A 15,000-nucleotide genomic window follows, 5' to 3' on the forward strand; every position below is an offset into this window, starting at 1 on the left:
AGTCTAGTCTAGTCTATAGTCTAGTCTATAGTCTAGTCTATAATCTATAGTCTAGTCTATAGTCTAGTCTATAGTCTAGTCTATAATCTATAGTCTAGTCTATAGTATAGTCTATAGTCTAGTCTATAGTCTAGTCTATAATCTATAGTCTATAGTATAGTCTATAGTATAGTCTGTAGTCTAGTCTATAGTATAGTCTATAGTCTAGTCTATAGTCTAGTCTATAGTATAGTCTATAGTCTAGTCTATAGTATAGTCTATAGTATAGTCTATAGTCTAGTCTATAGTCTAGTCTATAGTCTAGTCTATAGTCTTGTCTATAATCTCGTCTATAGTCTAGTTTATAGTCTAGTCTATAGTCTAGTCTATAGTATAGTCTATAGTCTAGTATATAGTCTAGTCTATAGTCTAATCTATGGTCTAGTCTAAAGTCTAGTCTATAATCTAGCCTATAGTCTAGTCTATAGTCTAGTCTGTAGTCTTGTCTATAGGCTAGTTTATAGTCTAGTCTATAGTCTAGTCTATAGTCTAGTCTATAGTCTAGTCTATAGTCTAGTTTTTTTTTTTTTTGTATAGTGGAGGAGGAAACCTTACATAGGTCCCATAAAGGGTATGTCGGATTCCTACCGACCAAAACCACCTTCATCGTCAACACCACACTCCGCGGAACTGCCACCAGGTACTACTTCGCGGCGTTCATTGCAGCTTCTGTTGGGAGGGTAATTTTAGCTGATTGAGTTCCACCATACGTCTTTCGGAGGGACTTAACAATATTTTCTCTTAGATCTGGTATACCTAGCGCTTTGAAAAAGGATTGACATATTTCTAACTTTGTAGTGATATCATCCATATCTTTACATTCTATAACAATCTCATCTATTCGTGTTTTTACATCCACTGATCCATCCAAAGATGTTTTAATTTTTTCGTTAAATCTTTCTGCTAGGTTTTCGATTCCTGACTTAAGTTCTAAAAGAAGGTCGCCTTTCTGGGTTCTTCGAATTTTGTTGACCTAATCACCTAGTTCTTTTAGTTCAGGGTCTGCCCTAATTTTCTTTAAAATATCAGCGTAAGAGATATCGCTTTTGGCAGATATTATCATACTTAACTAGAGACCATCCGGCTTCTAGGTTATCCGACTCTGGCTTTCTACTAGGGAGTTCTTCTAGTGGAGGTAGTATTGTCCTATTCTGTGGAAGGCTTTGCTTCAGTCTTTGCGGCGTCGGCATTTTTGGAGCTGTTTTGTCTTCTCAATTTCTTTTCGATTCCCTTTAGACTATAGACTAGTCTATAGTCTAGTCTATAGTCTAGTCTATAGTCTAGTCTATAGTCTAGTCTATAGTCTAGTCTATAGTCTAGTCTATAGTCTAGTCTATAGTCTAGTCTATAGTCTATAGTCTAGTCTATAGTCTATTCTATAGTCTAGTCTATAGTCTATTCTATAGTCTAGTTTATAGTCTATTCTATAGTCTAGTCTATAGTCTAGTCTATAGTATAGTCTTTAGTCTAGACTCCTCCTACATAAACTTAGTACAAGAAATCTTAAATTTTGTACAGACAACATTGAAATACATATGAATATTTGGAAAAATAGGTAAACTATTAATAGCGGGCATAACATCTCTCAAATATATTAAAGACAGCTTCTTACTTTATCAATTGTTTTTTAGCAAAAAACTAAGGATAACGATAATTTGAGAACAGGTTCATACATTACGAATTCTACAACATGTTCCACTATAACCATAGCTGCCATAGTTTTTATGTGTTTACTATGACACTGAAATTATAGAATTCAGTGCTAACAAAACTGTTGTCTTTTGGTCGATGAAATTAATTTCTGAGCTTGCCGACTAGACAAATGCCAGTGGCTTTTCCCGTAATATGTAATTAAGAAAAATCATAAAGTGTTTATTATTTATATTGTTTATATGGTGGCGAAGCACACTGGATATAGCAAGTATTACATATAATTAAACTAAGATCCTTTGCACGACTTTCTCGCAACTTTAAATGTAATATTATAGGTTGTTAAAGCAATCACACTCTTATTCGGCATTTCCTCGTACAATCCGCCCTCAATGGTATAACACAGTTTGGGACGATGTAAAAAGCTCAACAATGGATTACGCAAACCAACTCGTACATTATCCATAACATAAAAACCCTTTTTCATGGGACATGACATGGAGTAGTTACCCTGTTTAAAAGTCGTTTGTAAAGCCTGATGAAACATAGAAATCTTACTGGTATATTGCTGTAAATCGCATAAACGCGCCGTGACATTATAGAGAATGGTGATTTTCTCATTAAACTCTTTTTGTAAAATTTTCAATTTTACAATGGGCACCAGTATATCTCTATTGACCCAAGTCAATGAAGCTATAGTACCACGTTTGGAAAAAGTCATATTGACTACGAAGTCAGGCCTACGATCTGACCATGAGGTGTCTAAAAACTCGGGGGCATAACAGAAATTCTGAAAACAATTTTAAAGAATTATTTAAAACATTGTTAGTTGTCGACTATACTTACATCTCTATTGGTGGCGGCTTTAATGTGATAAACTATGGTTATAAACAGAAAAGTCGTCAAGATTTCGCGATTTGCATACAAATTTTTAAACATTCTTTCATAAATTGTGTCTTTTGTCAAATACTATGAACTTGTTGTTGTTGATGTTTTCATTGTCTATAACTGATAGATTGCTTATTTGGTTTAATGTTTTTTTAATTATTTGTTATTGTTTAAGTCTGCATGTTATGAACCAATTGAGTGAGCATTTTTGTAAACCACCATAAAGAAATATTGAACAATTGTTTTTTGCTAACTATTTCAATTATGATTAAAATTTTACACTGGTCAACAAATTTGAAACCCAAATCCAAATTGCTCTCTACCTCGATGTCATCTGATTCAAGGTTTATTTATCAAATCTGTTAAACCATCTGAAAGTTCTTGATGTCGACTTTAAAGTAAACCTCTTAACATCTGATATATGTTATTATGTCTTTGAGATATACTAACTGAAACCTTGGGTTGAGATTGAAATGCCAATTTTGGTGTAACTGACTAACTAACTAACTAACTAACTAACTAACTAACTAACTAACTAACTAGCTAACTAACTAAATAACTAACTAACTAACAAACTAACTAACTAACTAGCTAACTAACTAACTAACTAACTAACTAACTAACTAACTAACTAACTAACTAACTAACTAATTAACTAACTAATTAACTAACTAATTACCTAACTAACTAACTAATTAGTTAACTAACTTACTAACTAATTAACTAACTAACTAACTTACTAACTAACTAACTAACTAACTAACTGACTGACTAACTAACTAACTAACTAACTAACTAACTAACTAACTAACTAACTAACTAACTAACTAACTAACTAACTAACTAACTAACTAACTATCTAACTAACTAACATACTAACTAACTAACATACTAACTAACTAACTAACTAACTAACTAACTAACTAACTGACTAACTTCCTAAGTAACTAACATACTAACTAACTGAGTAACTAACTAACTAACTTACTAACTTACTAACTTACTAACTTACTAATTTACTAACTTACTAACTAACTAACCAACTAACTAACTAACATACTAACTAAATAACTAACTAACTAGCTAACTAGCTAACTAACTAACTAACTAACTAACTAACTAACTAACTAACTGACTAACTAACTAACTAACTAACTAACTAACTAACTAACTAACTAACTAACTAACTAACTTACTAAGTAACTAACTAACTAACTAACTAACTAACTTACCAACTTACTAACTAATTAACTTATTTACTTATTAACTTACTAACTAACTATCTATCTAACTAACTAACATACTACGTAACTAACATACTAACTAACTGAGTAACTAACTAACTTACTTACTACCTAACTAACTTACTTACTAACTAACTAACTATCTAACTGACTAACTAACTAACTATTTAACTAACTAACTTACTAAGTAACTAACTGACTAACTAACTAACTAACTATCTATCTATCTATCTATCTAACTAACTAACTAACTAACTAACTAACTAACTAACTAACTAACTAACTAACTAACTAACTAACTAACTAACTAACTTACTATGTAACTAACATACTAACAAACTATTTAACTAACTATCTAACTAACCGACTAACTAACTAACTAACTAACTAACTAACTAACTAACTAACTAACTAACTAACTTACTAAGTAACTAACATACTAACTAACTGAGTAACTAAATTTGAAATTTGGTTTCCCGGTACCAATTACGTTATATACGGAATGAGCCTATATACGAAGTTAGCTTTTATGCGTATTTAGAATGTGAAGATATGTAGAATTCTTCGTATTAAAAGTCAATTTATCTTTTAATTATATTTTGCCGTAAGTCTACCATTTTTATTATTTTATTCAAACTTTTTTTTGGTTCCACTAGATCTTAAACAATACATTAAATCATACTTAGTCTTTATAGAAAAAACGATATTTTTGAGCGATCCGTATAATGTTGGCGGTCTTCTCTGTAATTTTCTTAACACCCACATTACGACTTAAAACATCCATATTAATATCCTTGTAATCTTCGGGTATTGTACTATTATCGGCCAATATGATTTTAGTCATAAATAGAGCATGACATATTTCAATGGGAGCACAGTTGTGTATTTCCTTCATGAATCTAAAAGAAATATTGGAAAAAAAAATTATTATTAAAATAAAGATAAGATAGATTTGCAATAATTTAAATTGGTCTTGTTTTGAATAGGAAAAAAAATCTTTAACAATATTTGTAATGAATTTTCAGAAAAAAAATAAATCAACAAATAATCACAATTTTGCAAAACACAAAGAAAAAATTGATAATTTATACAACGTTATTTGTTATTTTCAAAAATCACGCTTCAATTAGTAATATCAAGGCATGTTATTGAATACCACACTACTAGTACGTACACCTTTTCAACTCACCCGACAAATGAATATTCTTCGGTGCAAACATTTACCGATTTTAAACATTCTATAAATGTCTGATAATATAATTGTAACAGCTCATCGACATGATATTCAAGTACAGAAGTTTCTACACTCGAGAATAGCAAGAAAATTATATCATGTACACAACTTTCATATTGGGCGATTTGAAAGTCGACAAATTTCACTTTACTAGGTTGACTGTGTTCATCTGAAATCAATTTTAAAATATTTCAAATTATAATTTATAATTAAATTTAGGACTTACCATATTGTATCATTAAGTTATTTATCCACATATCACAATGTTCTATTGAGGTAAATAAATCATCTTCTTTGTCTGGTTTCGCCACAAAACTATCATATTCTTGCATTAACTCCTTAACACGTTCCACGCAGTTGGCATTATTATTTGTAGCATTGGCAACTTCTTGGTATAATTCCTGAAAATGTTTAAAATTTAGTTTTAAACAATCGGATTATATATAGAATTGTAAAATCTGAATATAACATTTCAAAACTCCATATAACATCTTAAACTTCAAAACATATCTAATAATTTTCAAAAATTGTTTAACTATGTAGTTTATTGACTAGTTTATTAACTACTAACTATGAACTAATCTAGTGTCTTGTTTCTATAAACTGGTCTATATTTTTATCTGGTTTGTTTATATAATGATCTTATCTTCTGGTCTTTGGCTTGGTCCATAGTCTGTTTTATATTCTGCTCTATGGCCTAATCCATAGATTATTCTATTGGCTAAATTATGAACAAGTCGTTTGAATAGGGTATGACGAAACTATTGAATAGACTATTTATTAAGTAGTCCAGTATCTATAAACTAGTCGATTGACTAGTATATGGAATAGTCTATAGACTACCCTATGGACCAGCCAATTAACTAGTCCATGGAAGTCTATTGACTATTATATAGACAAATCTATTGATTGGTCGATTGATCTATGTCATATTCTATTGACAAGTTTACTAACTACTAAATAATAATCTTATTTATGGACTATTATTCTACTTATGAACAAATCAATTGACTATTTTATAGACATGTTCAATGGTCTAAAGACAAGTATATGGTCGAGTCTATATTCTAATTTATGGTCAGGACCATTGTCTGGTGTATGGTCTGATCTATGGTCTGGTCTATGGTCTGGTCTATGGTCTGGTCTATGGTCTGGTCTATGTTCTGGTCTATGGTCTGGTCTTTGGTCTGGTCTTAGATCTGGTCTATGGTCTAATCTATAGTCTGGTCTATGGTCTGGTCTTTGAACTGGTCTATGATCTGGTCTATAGTCTGGTCTATGGTCTGGTCTATTGTCTGGTCTATAGTCTTTACTATGGTCTGGCCTATGGTCTGGTCTATAGTCCGGTCTATGGTCTAGTCAATGGTCCGGTCTATGGTCTGGTCTATGGTCTGGTCTATGGTCTAGGATCTGGTCTAGGGTCTGGTCTAGGGTCTGGTCTAGGGTCTGGTCTATGGTCTGGTCAATGGTTCTATGGTCTATGTGGTCGCTCTATAGTCTTATTTATGATCTTGTCTATGGTCGCTCTATGGTCTGGTCTATGGTCGTTCGATAATCTACTCTATGGTCTGCTCTAAGGACCGATCTAAGGTCTGTTCTATAAGATGATCTACTCTATGGTCTGCTCTAAGGTCCGGTCTATGGTCTGATCTATAATCTGATCTTTGGTCTGGAATATAGTCTCATCCATGGAAATGTAATAAATTTTTCATACTTATAATAGGTTTCGTAACAACCGATATCTCTACCAAATTTTATATGAAGCCCCTCAATAAAAGCTCCTCTTATAAAAAAATGTGGTAAAATTAAAATGTTTTTCTAGAAAAATTATCTTTAAAGTTTGATCCATATTAAACTCAAATTCACTTTTAAATCCTCATAGAAAAAAAATAAATCTGTTAAAAATCAGTAGGAAGTTTTATAAATTGTTTAAAATTTCCATCCAAGATTTTGCGACGGGTAATTTTCTAGCTGATAAGATTATTTAAAAGTGTTTTAACAATTGATTTATATTTGATAGAATTTTTTCTGAACAAGCTATCTTATAATTATCTATTTAGGAAATATATTCCTAACAGACAAGGTGAAACCTATTTAAACTTATCTATAAAATTATAAAAAAAAATATATTTTTATTAAAAACTGCACTTAAACTTACCACTTCCATTTGATTTTTAACCTCTGGCGACATTCCATTATTCATATTAAATTTTCTAAAATAAGGTCTTATATACTTATTAAACTCTTCCGGTTTTTTCAATCTCAATGCTATAGGCAAGGCATGATATTTAGCCATTTCACGTAAAATTAATTTCGTATGCTGCAAATCAAATGGCTTATGACGATTACCCGCCTTAAAGCCGGAGGTCTGTAAATTTTCTTGTACCAGCACTGCATCACGATCTACTTTCGTGGAGTTGGGATTTAAAGAAATTCGACTGCCATAATAGGCGGGAAAACCATCGAATAGTTCATTTTCTGGAATACCAGCTTCCAGTTGTAACGAACGTATGGCGGGACCTAAGTATTTATAAACTGCATTTTCAGTTAGACAAGTGCGTTCCGGTTGAAACATTTGCCAAAATAGATCATTTGTTAAAGGAGGCAATTTAGCTACTAGAGGTAATTCTTCAATTTCACCCGACTTTTTTTGTATATTGGCCATTATGGCCAACATAACACTGCCATAATTGTCGCCAGCCTTGGTAAGGTAACGACTAGTGTAGGAGACCAATTTGCCACCATTTAAATGGGGTTCTATTACTGCGGGTAAATCGATTATTCTCGGAACATCAGCCATAATTTCTGCAATTCAAAAGAACAGATATTTTGAATATTAAATTTTAACGACTGGGTTTCTTTTCAAAATAACCACAATTGTTTGTGAGGGAATTTTAAATATATATATATTTTTTTTTTTTAATAACTGATCATTTAAAATTCTATTTACAAAACATTTGTTATTTCATTATTACTAATTTTCTATATCAATTCACACAACTATCAAAAATAAACTAATTAAATTTAAAATTTAATAAGAAAACCACTTGTTAACAATGTTCATATTCGAAATATATACGTCAGATTTTTACTATCTTTTCAATTTCTCACTAAATATAAAATACACGTAAAATTTTTCGATTTTAATGATAAGTCGCGTGGTCACTTATATATTTGTGCTTGTCATTGTGAATGAGTGTTTTATAATTAAAAACGGAAAATAAATATTTAATATACAAATTGCTAAATATTTTATTTAAAATGTTCTAATTAATCACTTAAGTTAGAATCTACTCGAATTTTAAAGTTAATAAATTAATTGAAATAATTTGTGTTATTTAAACCTTTCGCTATTGTGAATGGTATTGCATTTGTTATAATAGTTGATAATTAAATATCATTTTTAATTATTAATATTTCACTGCAATTGATCTTCTTAGAAAACACATGATAATATGAAATTTGTAGGGCTAATCTTTAAGTGAAGGATTAGGGATTAAATTAAAATTAATCCTCGAAAGTTGTTTATGAGTACTCAATTAGTTAATTTTGTTTGCTAGTTTAAGCGTCCAATGGAGGTGGTTTAAGCTTAAGCAAGAAATGAAAAAGTGTAAACAGCTGATGCAAAAAAAACAAGTAAGAGTTTTATATTCGGCTGCGCTGAATCTTATATACCCTTCACCATGATATGTTAAAAAACAGTCAGTACGAATTTTATTACAAAAAATCAAAAAATACCATTTACAAAACGGTAAGGTACCAAAAAATCCCCTTTTATGGGTTCTCACTTAATCCAGACTCTAATTTCACGTTTCTAGGTTCAGTGTTATAGAAATTTCAAAAAGTACCTTTTGTAGAACGAAAAAGTACTTAAAAGTCCCCTTTTATGTGTTCTCACCTAATTCGGACTCTTCAAACTTAATTTCATGTTTCTACGTTCAATATTATAGAAAATTCAAAAAGTGCCTTTTGTAGAACGAAGAAGTACCAAAAAGTCTCTTTTTCTAGGTTCTTACCTATTCAAGGCTCTACAGCTAAATTTCATTTTTCTAGGTTCAATATTATATAAAATTCAAAAGGTACCTTTTGTAGACCGAAAAAGTACCAAAAAGTCCATTTTTCTATGTTCTTACCTAGTTAAGGCCCTACATGCTAAATTTCATGTTTCTAGGTTCAATATTTTAGAAAATTCAAAAAGTACCTTTTGTAGAACGTGTCCCTTTTATGTGTTCTGAGCAAATCCGAGCTCTACATACTTAATTTCATGTTTGTAGGTTCTATATTATAGAAAATTCAAGAAGTACCTTTTGTAGAACGAAAAAGTACCAAAAAATCCCCCTTGATGTGTTCTCGTCTAATCCGGAATCTACATACATACTTAATTTCATGTTTCTAAGTTCTATATTATAGAATATTCAAAAAGTACCTTTTGTAGAACGAAAAAGTACCAAAAAAATCCCTTTAATGTGTTCTCGTCTAATCCGGACTCTACATACTTAATTTCATGTTTATATGTTCATTATAATAGAAAACCCAAAAAGTACCTATTGAAAAAACGAAAAAGCACCAAAAAGTTACTTTTTATGGGGTCTCATCTAAATCCGAATTAACGTACTAAGTTTCATGTCCCTTGGTTTAATATTATAGAATATTCCAAAAGTTAGAATATTCCTATAAAGTATATATACTTTATAGGGTCGAAAATTATATTATAGAAATTACAAACGGAATGACAAACTTATATCTACCCTTCTCACGAAGGTGAAGGGTATAAAAATAATACAATTTTTACTAAAATAAACATTAAAATTATTGATTTATCGATTTGTATAAATTCTAGGGACTTCTCAATATATATTTTTGTTTTAAATTTAAGTTTTCATTAATTGTATTCTTCTTTTTTATAAAATATTCATTGTTTTGATAACAAACTGTATGGCAACACTGCGTAGTTTAATCTTGTAACATCAAAACCATTTAATTTTTAGATTAATTAATCTGATTATTAATTGGAATTTGATTGCCAACTCAAAAACCCTCCCTTATAGTTTTAATAAAGAGAAATTTAATAAAATTTTTATTTCAACTTAAAGTTCAATTTAAATACATATATACTATCTGAACTATCATAGTTTACCGTAAATATTAATTGAATTTTTGAAGATGGCGCTATATGTAGATCATTTGATTAATATTAACGTCAGAGTAACATTTAGAACTGGACCTTCAAGGATGAATTAGAATAATTATTGAACAAGCTCTCCCGAGTTTAAAAAAAGTTATTATTTTCTTAAAATTTTATCATTATGATATGCATTTAGAATAATTTATTAACATTATCTGTAAATGTTTATATATGGGAAGTAGGGCCAAGTATGGACCGATCCTCATAAAATTCAGTATGATTAGGTTAGGTCGATAGAAGGATGTACATATACATACTTCATCAAATTCGAAGAAATACACCTAGGCCACTATCGATCCTGTTGTGAGCTCAGTATACAGGTATCAGTTCTAACCATATTGTGTCGAATTTCAGCAAAACGCCGATATTTATAAAGAAAATTAGCGTCAGAGTGATTTTCTGAAGCAGAGCTTATCCAGACATTGCGTTCTTAGATGGAATTTCATCGCTATACTAGTAATTACTAAGTCTTTAAACAGCATTATAATCATTTTCTAAAAGCCGTTTCTCATGTAATATATCAAAGAGATTTCGATGGTGTCAATCTTGAAACGATCATCATAAACTTTGGTAGATATTTCGTTTTAAATAAAACTTCTTTTTGCTAAATTTCAGGGACAGGCGCCGATATACGGGATAAGGGGAGAAAAGGGAAATTAACCAACCAATAAATTTTTATACCAAATATACAAATGAGGAAAACAGAAAATAGGTAAAAAAACAAAAGTTCTACTATTTCATTATTCTAATTGACACAACTTTAATTAATCTACACGGCTCTGATTGAATAATTGATCTCTAAGGGCAGGTTTTTCAGATAAAGGTAATCTACATTCTTTGTTTAAACCTAGTTTAATATATGTTTTGTGTTTTTCAGTAAACAGTAATTTTACTTATTATCTTAGTTTAACTGAGTGTAATTGGCCAATTAAACTAAAGTTATAAGTGAGAAAACACAATTAACAAAAACAAGAAAACAATGATTTCGGAAGAACAAAATCTTAATATTTAAAGTAAATTGCAATTTTCTGATTTGTTTTGTTTTATTTATTACTGTTTCAAATGTTTATTTAACATTTTTCTAAACATTTTCATTTTACAAAAGTATTATTTGAAAAAAAAACAGCTGTTCATTGTTTATGTTTTTGAGTGAAAAGTTGGCAATACTAACAATGTTAACTGAGCTTAATCAAAAACTGAAAAACACAATCATCGGTTAAAGTCCGCCTAAATTTGTTCCAAGTTTAATCTAACAGCAAGTTAAGCCTAGTTTAACTGAGAAGTAAGAAACCCGCCCTAAGAGGAAAATGTTTGGTACTTTTTGTTCATCAAATAGTACTTTTTGTATATTCTTTAATATTGAAAATACCAACATTAAATTTAACATGTCTGATGAGAAACCATCAGTTGAATAACTTTTTTGTTCTTCAACTGGTAATTTTTGTATGTTCTCTAATATGAAGATAAAACACAAAATTAAATCTAGAAACATACATTTTAATATACAAATTCATTTCTTACATCTTTCAATATTACTCTTTGAATTTTCTAATTTTGGAACCGAAATACATAAATCACTGTACTTATTAAATGAAAATTTATAAAAGGGACATTTTTAGTACTTTTTTTGTTTTTCAAATGGTACTTATTGAATTTTCTATAATATTGAACATAGAAATATGAAATTTAACATGTAAGGACCTGAATAAAAGAGAATCTACAAGAGGCATATTTTTGTTGTTCAAATAATAATTTTTGAATATAGAAAATAGAAACTGACAGATTTATCAGAATAATATTCTATATGGCAGATATATTGGTACTTTTTTATTTATATTTTAATTGGGTAGCGAAGCACCCAGGGTATACTAGAATAGAATATAGAAACATAAAATTAAAGATTTAGAGTTGCTTTTTTGTCATTAAATTGTTATTATTATGATTTTCTCAATATACTGATACAATGCAAATTTATAAGATTAAACTTTTTTAGTACTTTTTACACCACCTACACCACTTTAGTGGGGAGGGTATATTGCGTTTGTGCTGATGTTTGTAACATACTAAAATATTCCTCCTATACCCACCTTAAAATATACCAATCGGCTTAGAATCGTCTTCTGAGTATATTAAGCTATGTCCGTCCGTCTGGCTGGCTGACCTTGTAAATCTTGTGCGCAATTTTCAAAATAATTGGATGAAATTTGGATTTTCTTTTTTTCCCCAAGAACGAAGCCTATTGAAAATTGATAAAATCGGTTCATTATTTCGTCTAGCACCCATACAACCGTACCCCCCCCCCCCCAAACATTTTTATGGATATGATTATATTTTCCCCTACTCCCCTTTGTAAAAAAAAAAATCGCTTTTTATTGCCAAAATAAGTAAAAAATACCGGAATAAAGTTAAAAACAAAGCAAATGCTTTATTCTTTTTTAAATCCCCATTTTTTGGTATAGAGTATCATATGGTCGGCTATGCCCGACTATACAATCATACTTGTTTGTTCCGATACTTTTTAAATATTAGAAAAAATTGAACTCAATTACATATATTACGTTCATTATTAGTTGCTAATTATAAATTGACACGTGATTGTGTATCATTTTGTTAATTTTCATATACGAAAACTATTTGAAATTTGCACTTAATTTTACAGTTAAAATTACATTCCTTTACACACATCAGCTCAATACATACATACTCAATACATACATAATGCGACTAAAGTCTTAAATTTACAATATGTAAAATAATATCAATTTAAAATTTAACAATTAAAGTTCATGACGATCATTTAATATAAGACTAACATAACTCAAATTTCTAGTATTTTATTGTTCCTATAGTTTTTACAATAGTTTTAAAGTTGTTCATATAGTTTTAACTATTTCCAAAAATATCTATTATTTTCCGATTAAGATTTTTGATTTATCCTAATCTTATAGTAAATGAGCATTATGTAAATATGTAGATGTATTATAAAATTTCGAATAAAATTGGTGACTTTGATTTAGATTTGACACAATATTTATCAATATAATAAAAAAAAATAATTAAAAATGACGGCACATAAAAAATCGCTTTAGCGATTTGTATAAAATGATTGTTACAGTATACTTTAGTTTTTAATAAAAATAATTTAAGCCCCAAATTTTAACTTAATAAAACCAATCAGATCCGTGATATAAATTTGTGTCTCTAGGGTAAACAATCTCATTCACCAGCCTCTGTTATCATGAAATCCACCAGCATAGCTAGATGGTAGTTAATATTGAAAAACCTTTATAATTATACTAGTACCCTGGGTGCTTCGCTACCCTAACTTAAATTAAATACATTCAAAATTTTTAAATTGATTAAACATGTTTTTAATGTTTCAGTTTTATATGTTCAATATCACATGATTTAATTCGCATTCAGTAAGAAACTTGTATTTTTAGTTTCATTCATTTAACTTCCACATTATAGAAAATTTTGAAAGTAATATTTGAAAAAGTACCATAAAATACCTCTAATAGATCATTATTTAATAATAATTTTATGTTTCTGTGTTCAATATTATATACAATTCAAAAAATATAATTTGATGAATGAAAAAGTACCAAAAGTCCCTTTCAGTAGATTCTCATTCACTAAGGTCCCTACATTTTAAATTTCATTTTCAATATCTATGTTCAATATCGTAAAAATATCAAAAAGAGCCATCAGAAAAACGAAAAAGTACAATAATCTCTCTCAATAAATTCTCATTTAATAAGGACCGTGTGTTCCGGTTAACCATTATAAAGAAATTAAAAGGTACTAGTTCCCACTTAGAGAATATTTTTCAGTCAAGACCATGTATGTATGTTAAAATGAATGTTCCTAGGATGAATATTTTAGAAAATTAAAGAAGTACAATTTATGATATAAAAAGTACTAAAAAGTTGTCTCTTAAAGAATCGTATTCAATGAGGACCGTGTATGTTTAATAATCATGTGTTTTGAGTTCATAGAACATACATAGAGTATCATTTGAAGTAAGAAAAAGTACCAAAAGTGGAATAAGTAAATTTTCACTAAGGTCCCTAAATTTTAAATTTTTTTTTCAATATCGTAAAAATATCAAAAAGAACCATCGGAAAAACGAAAAAGTACAATAATCTCTCTCAATAAATTCTCATTTAATAAGGACCGTGTGTTCCGGTTAACCATTATAAATAATCTAAAAAGTACTATTTGAAGAACAGAAAAGTACCGAATAGTTCTCACTTACAGAATATTATTCAGTCAAGACCATGTATGTTAAAATTAATGTTCCTAGGTTGAATATTTTAGATAATTAAAAAATTTATGAGATAAAAAGTACTAAAAAGTTGTCTCTTAAAGAATCTTATTCAATGATAACCGTGTATGTTTAATAATCATGTGTTTTGAGTTCATATTAAAGAACATACATAGAGTATCATTTGATGGAAGAAAAAGTACCAAAAATGGAGTAAATTTTACCTAAGTGGAAAGTACTATTAAAAAGATGTTTCCCCTTTTCGCTTAGAAATATACTTTTTCGAGAATTAAGTTTATAAAATGTTCCGTATTTAAATCTAACAGATAAAACTCAAATGATTCAAATCTGCATTCATTTGTTCGAAAAAATTTTATAAAAATTGGGTCAATGAGTTTGAATAAAATAAAATTTCCCGTTTATTTCCCTTTTTGTTACTTTTTTCCCCAGTGAAATAGCAAACATTTTATTACAATAATATTATTACAGAGTT

At 29.2% G+C, this 15,000-nt stretch overlaps 3 protein-coding genes across 3 annotated transcripts in view; all 3 read right to left on the reverse strand.

Annotated features, from left to right (window-relative positions):
* Positions 1-1,756, reverse strand: part of LOC111689276 — a 2,944-nt gene extending 1,188 nt beyond the window's left edge. The window contains exon 1 of the mRNA XM_046949359.1: positions 1,713-1,756. Coding sequence (XP_046805315.1) covers positions 1,713-1,756 — 44 coding nt within the window. The remainder of the gene's footprint in view (positions 1-1,712) is intronic.
* A 153-nt stretch (positions 1,757-1,909) lies between these two features.
* Positions 1,910-2,752, reverse strand: LOC124421446. The gene is made up of 2 exons (XM_046956674.1): positions 2,536-2,752; positions 1,910-2,479 (listed from the first exon to the last, which is right to left on the reverse strand). Exons 1-2 carry the CDS (start codon positions 2,626-2,628, stop codon positions 1,979-1,981), a joined length of 594 nt encoding a protein of 197 aa, XP_046812630.1. The 5' UTR covers positions 2,629-2,752; the 3' UTR covers positions 1,910-1,978.
* Positions 2,753-4,407: 1,655 nt separating this feature from the next.
* Positions 4,408-15,000, reverse strand: part of LOC111689277 — a 12,612-nt gene continuing 2,019 nt past the window's right edge. The window contains exons 2-5 of the mRNA XM_023451750.2: positions 7,214-7,860; positions 5,282-5,456; positions 5,011-5,224; positions 4,408-4,720 (exon numbers count right to left, since the gene is read on the reverse strand). Of these exons, the coding sequence (XP_023307518.2) occupies positions 4,504-4,720; positions 5,011-5,224; positions 5,282-5,456; positions 7,214-7,855 (1,248 nt within the window). The 5' untranslated portion in view covers positions 7,856-7,860 and the 3' untranslated portion in view covers positions 4,408-4,503. The remainder of the gene's footprint in view (positions 4,721-5,010; positions 5,225-5,281; positions 5,457-7,213; positions 7,861-15,000) is intronic.

Source organism: Lucilia cuprina, chromosome 2 (assembly GCF_022045245.1).
Source record: "Lucilia cuprina isolate Lc7/37 chromosome 2, ASM2204524v1, whole genome shotgun sequence".
Classification (NCBI taxonomy): Eukaryota; Metazoa; Arthropoda; class Insecta; order Diptera; family Calliphoridae; genus Lucilia; species Lucilia cuprina.

Bases quoted from the DNA above. Each gene is read 5' to 3' on its own strand.
- LOC124421446 (XM_046956674.1), bottom strand. From the start codon at position 2,628: ATGTTTAAAAATTTGTATGCAAATCGCGAAATCTTGACGACTTTTCTG. The intron at 2,480-2,535 runs GTAAGTATAGTC...AATTGTTTTCAG, and splicing joins AAGCCGCCACCAATAGAGAT to AATTTCTGTTATGCCCCCGA.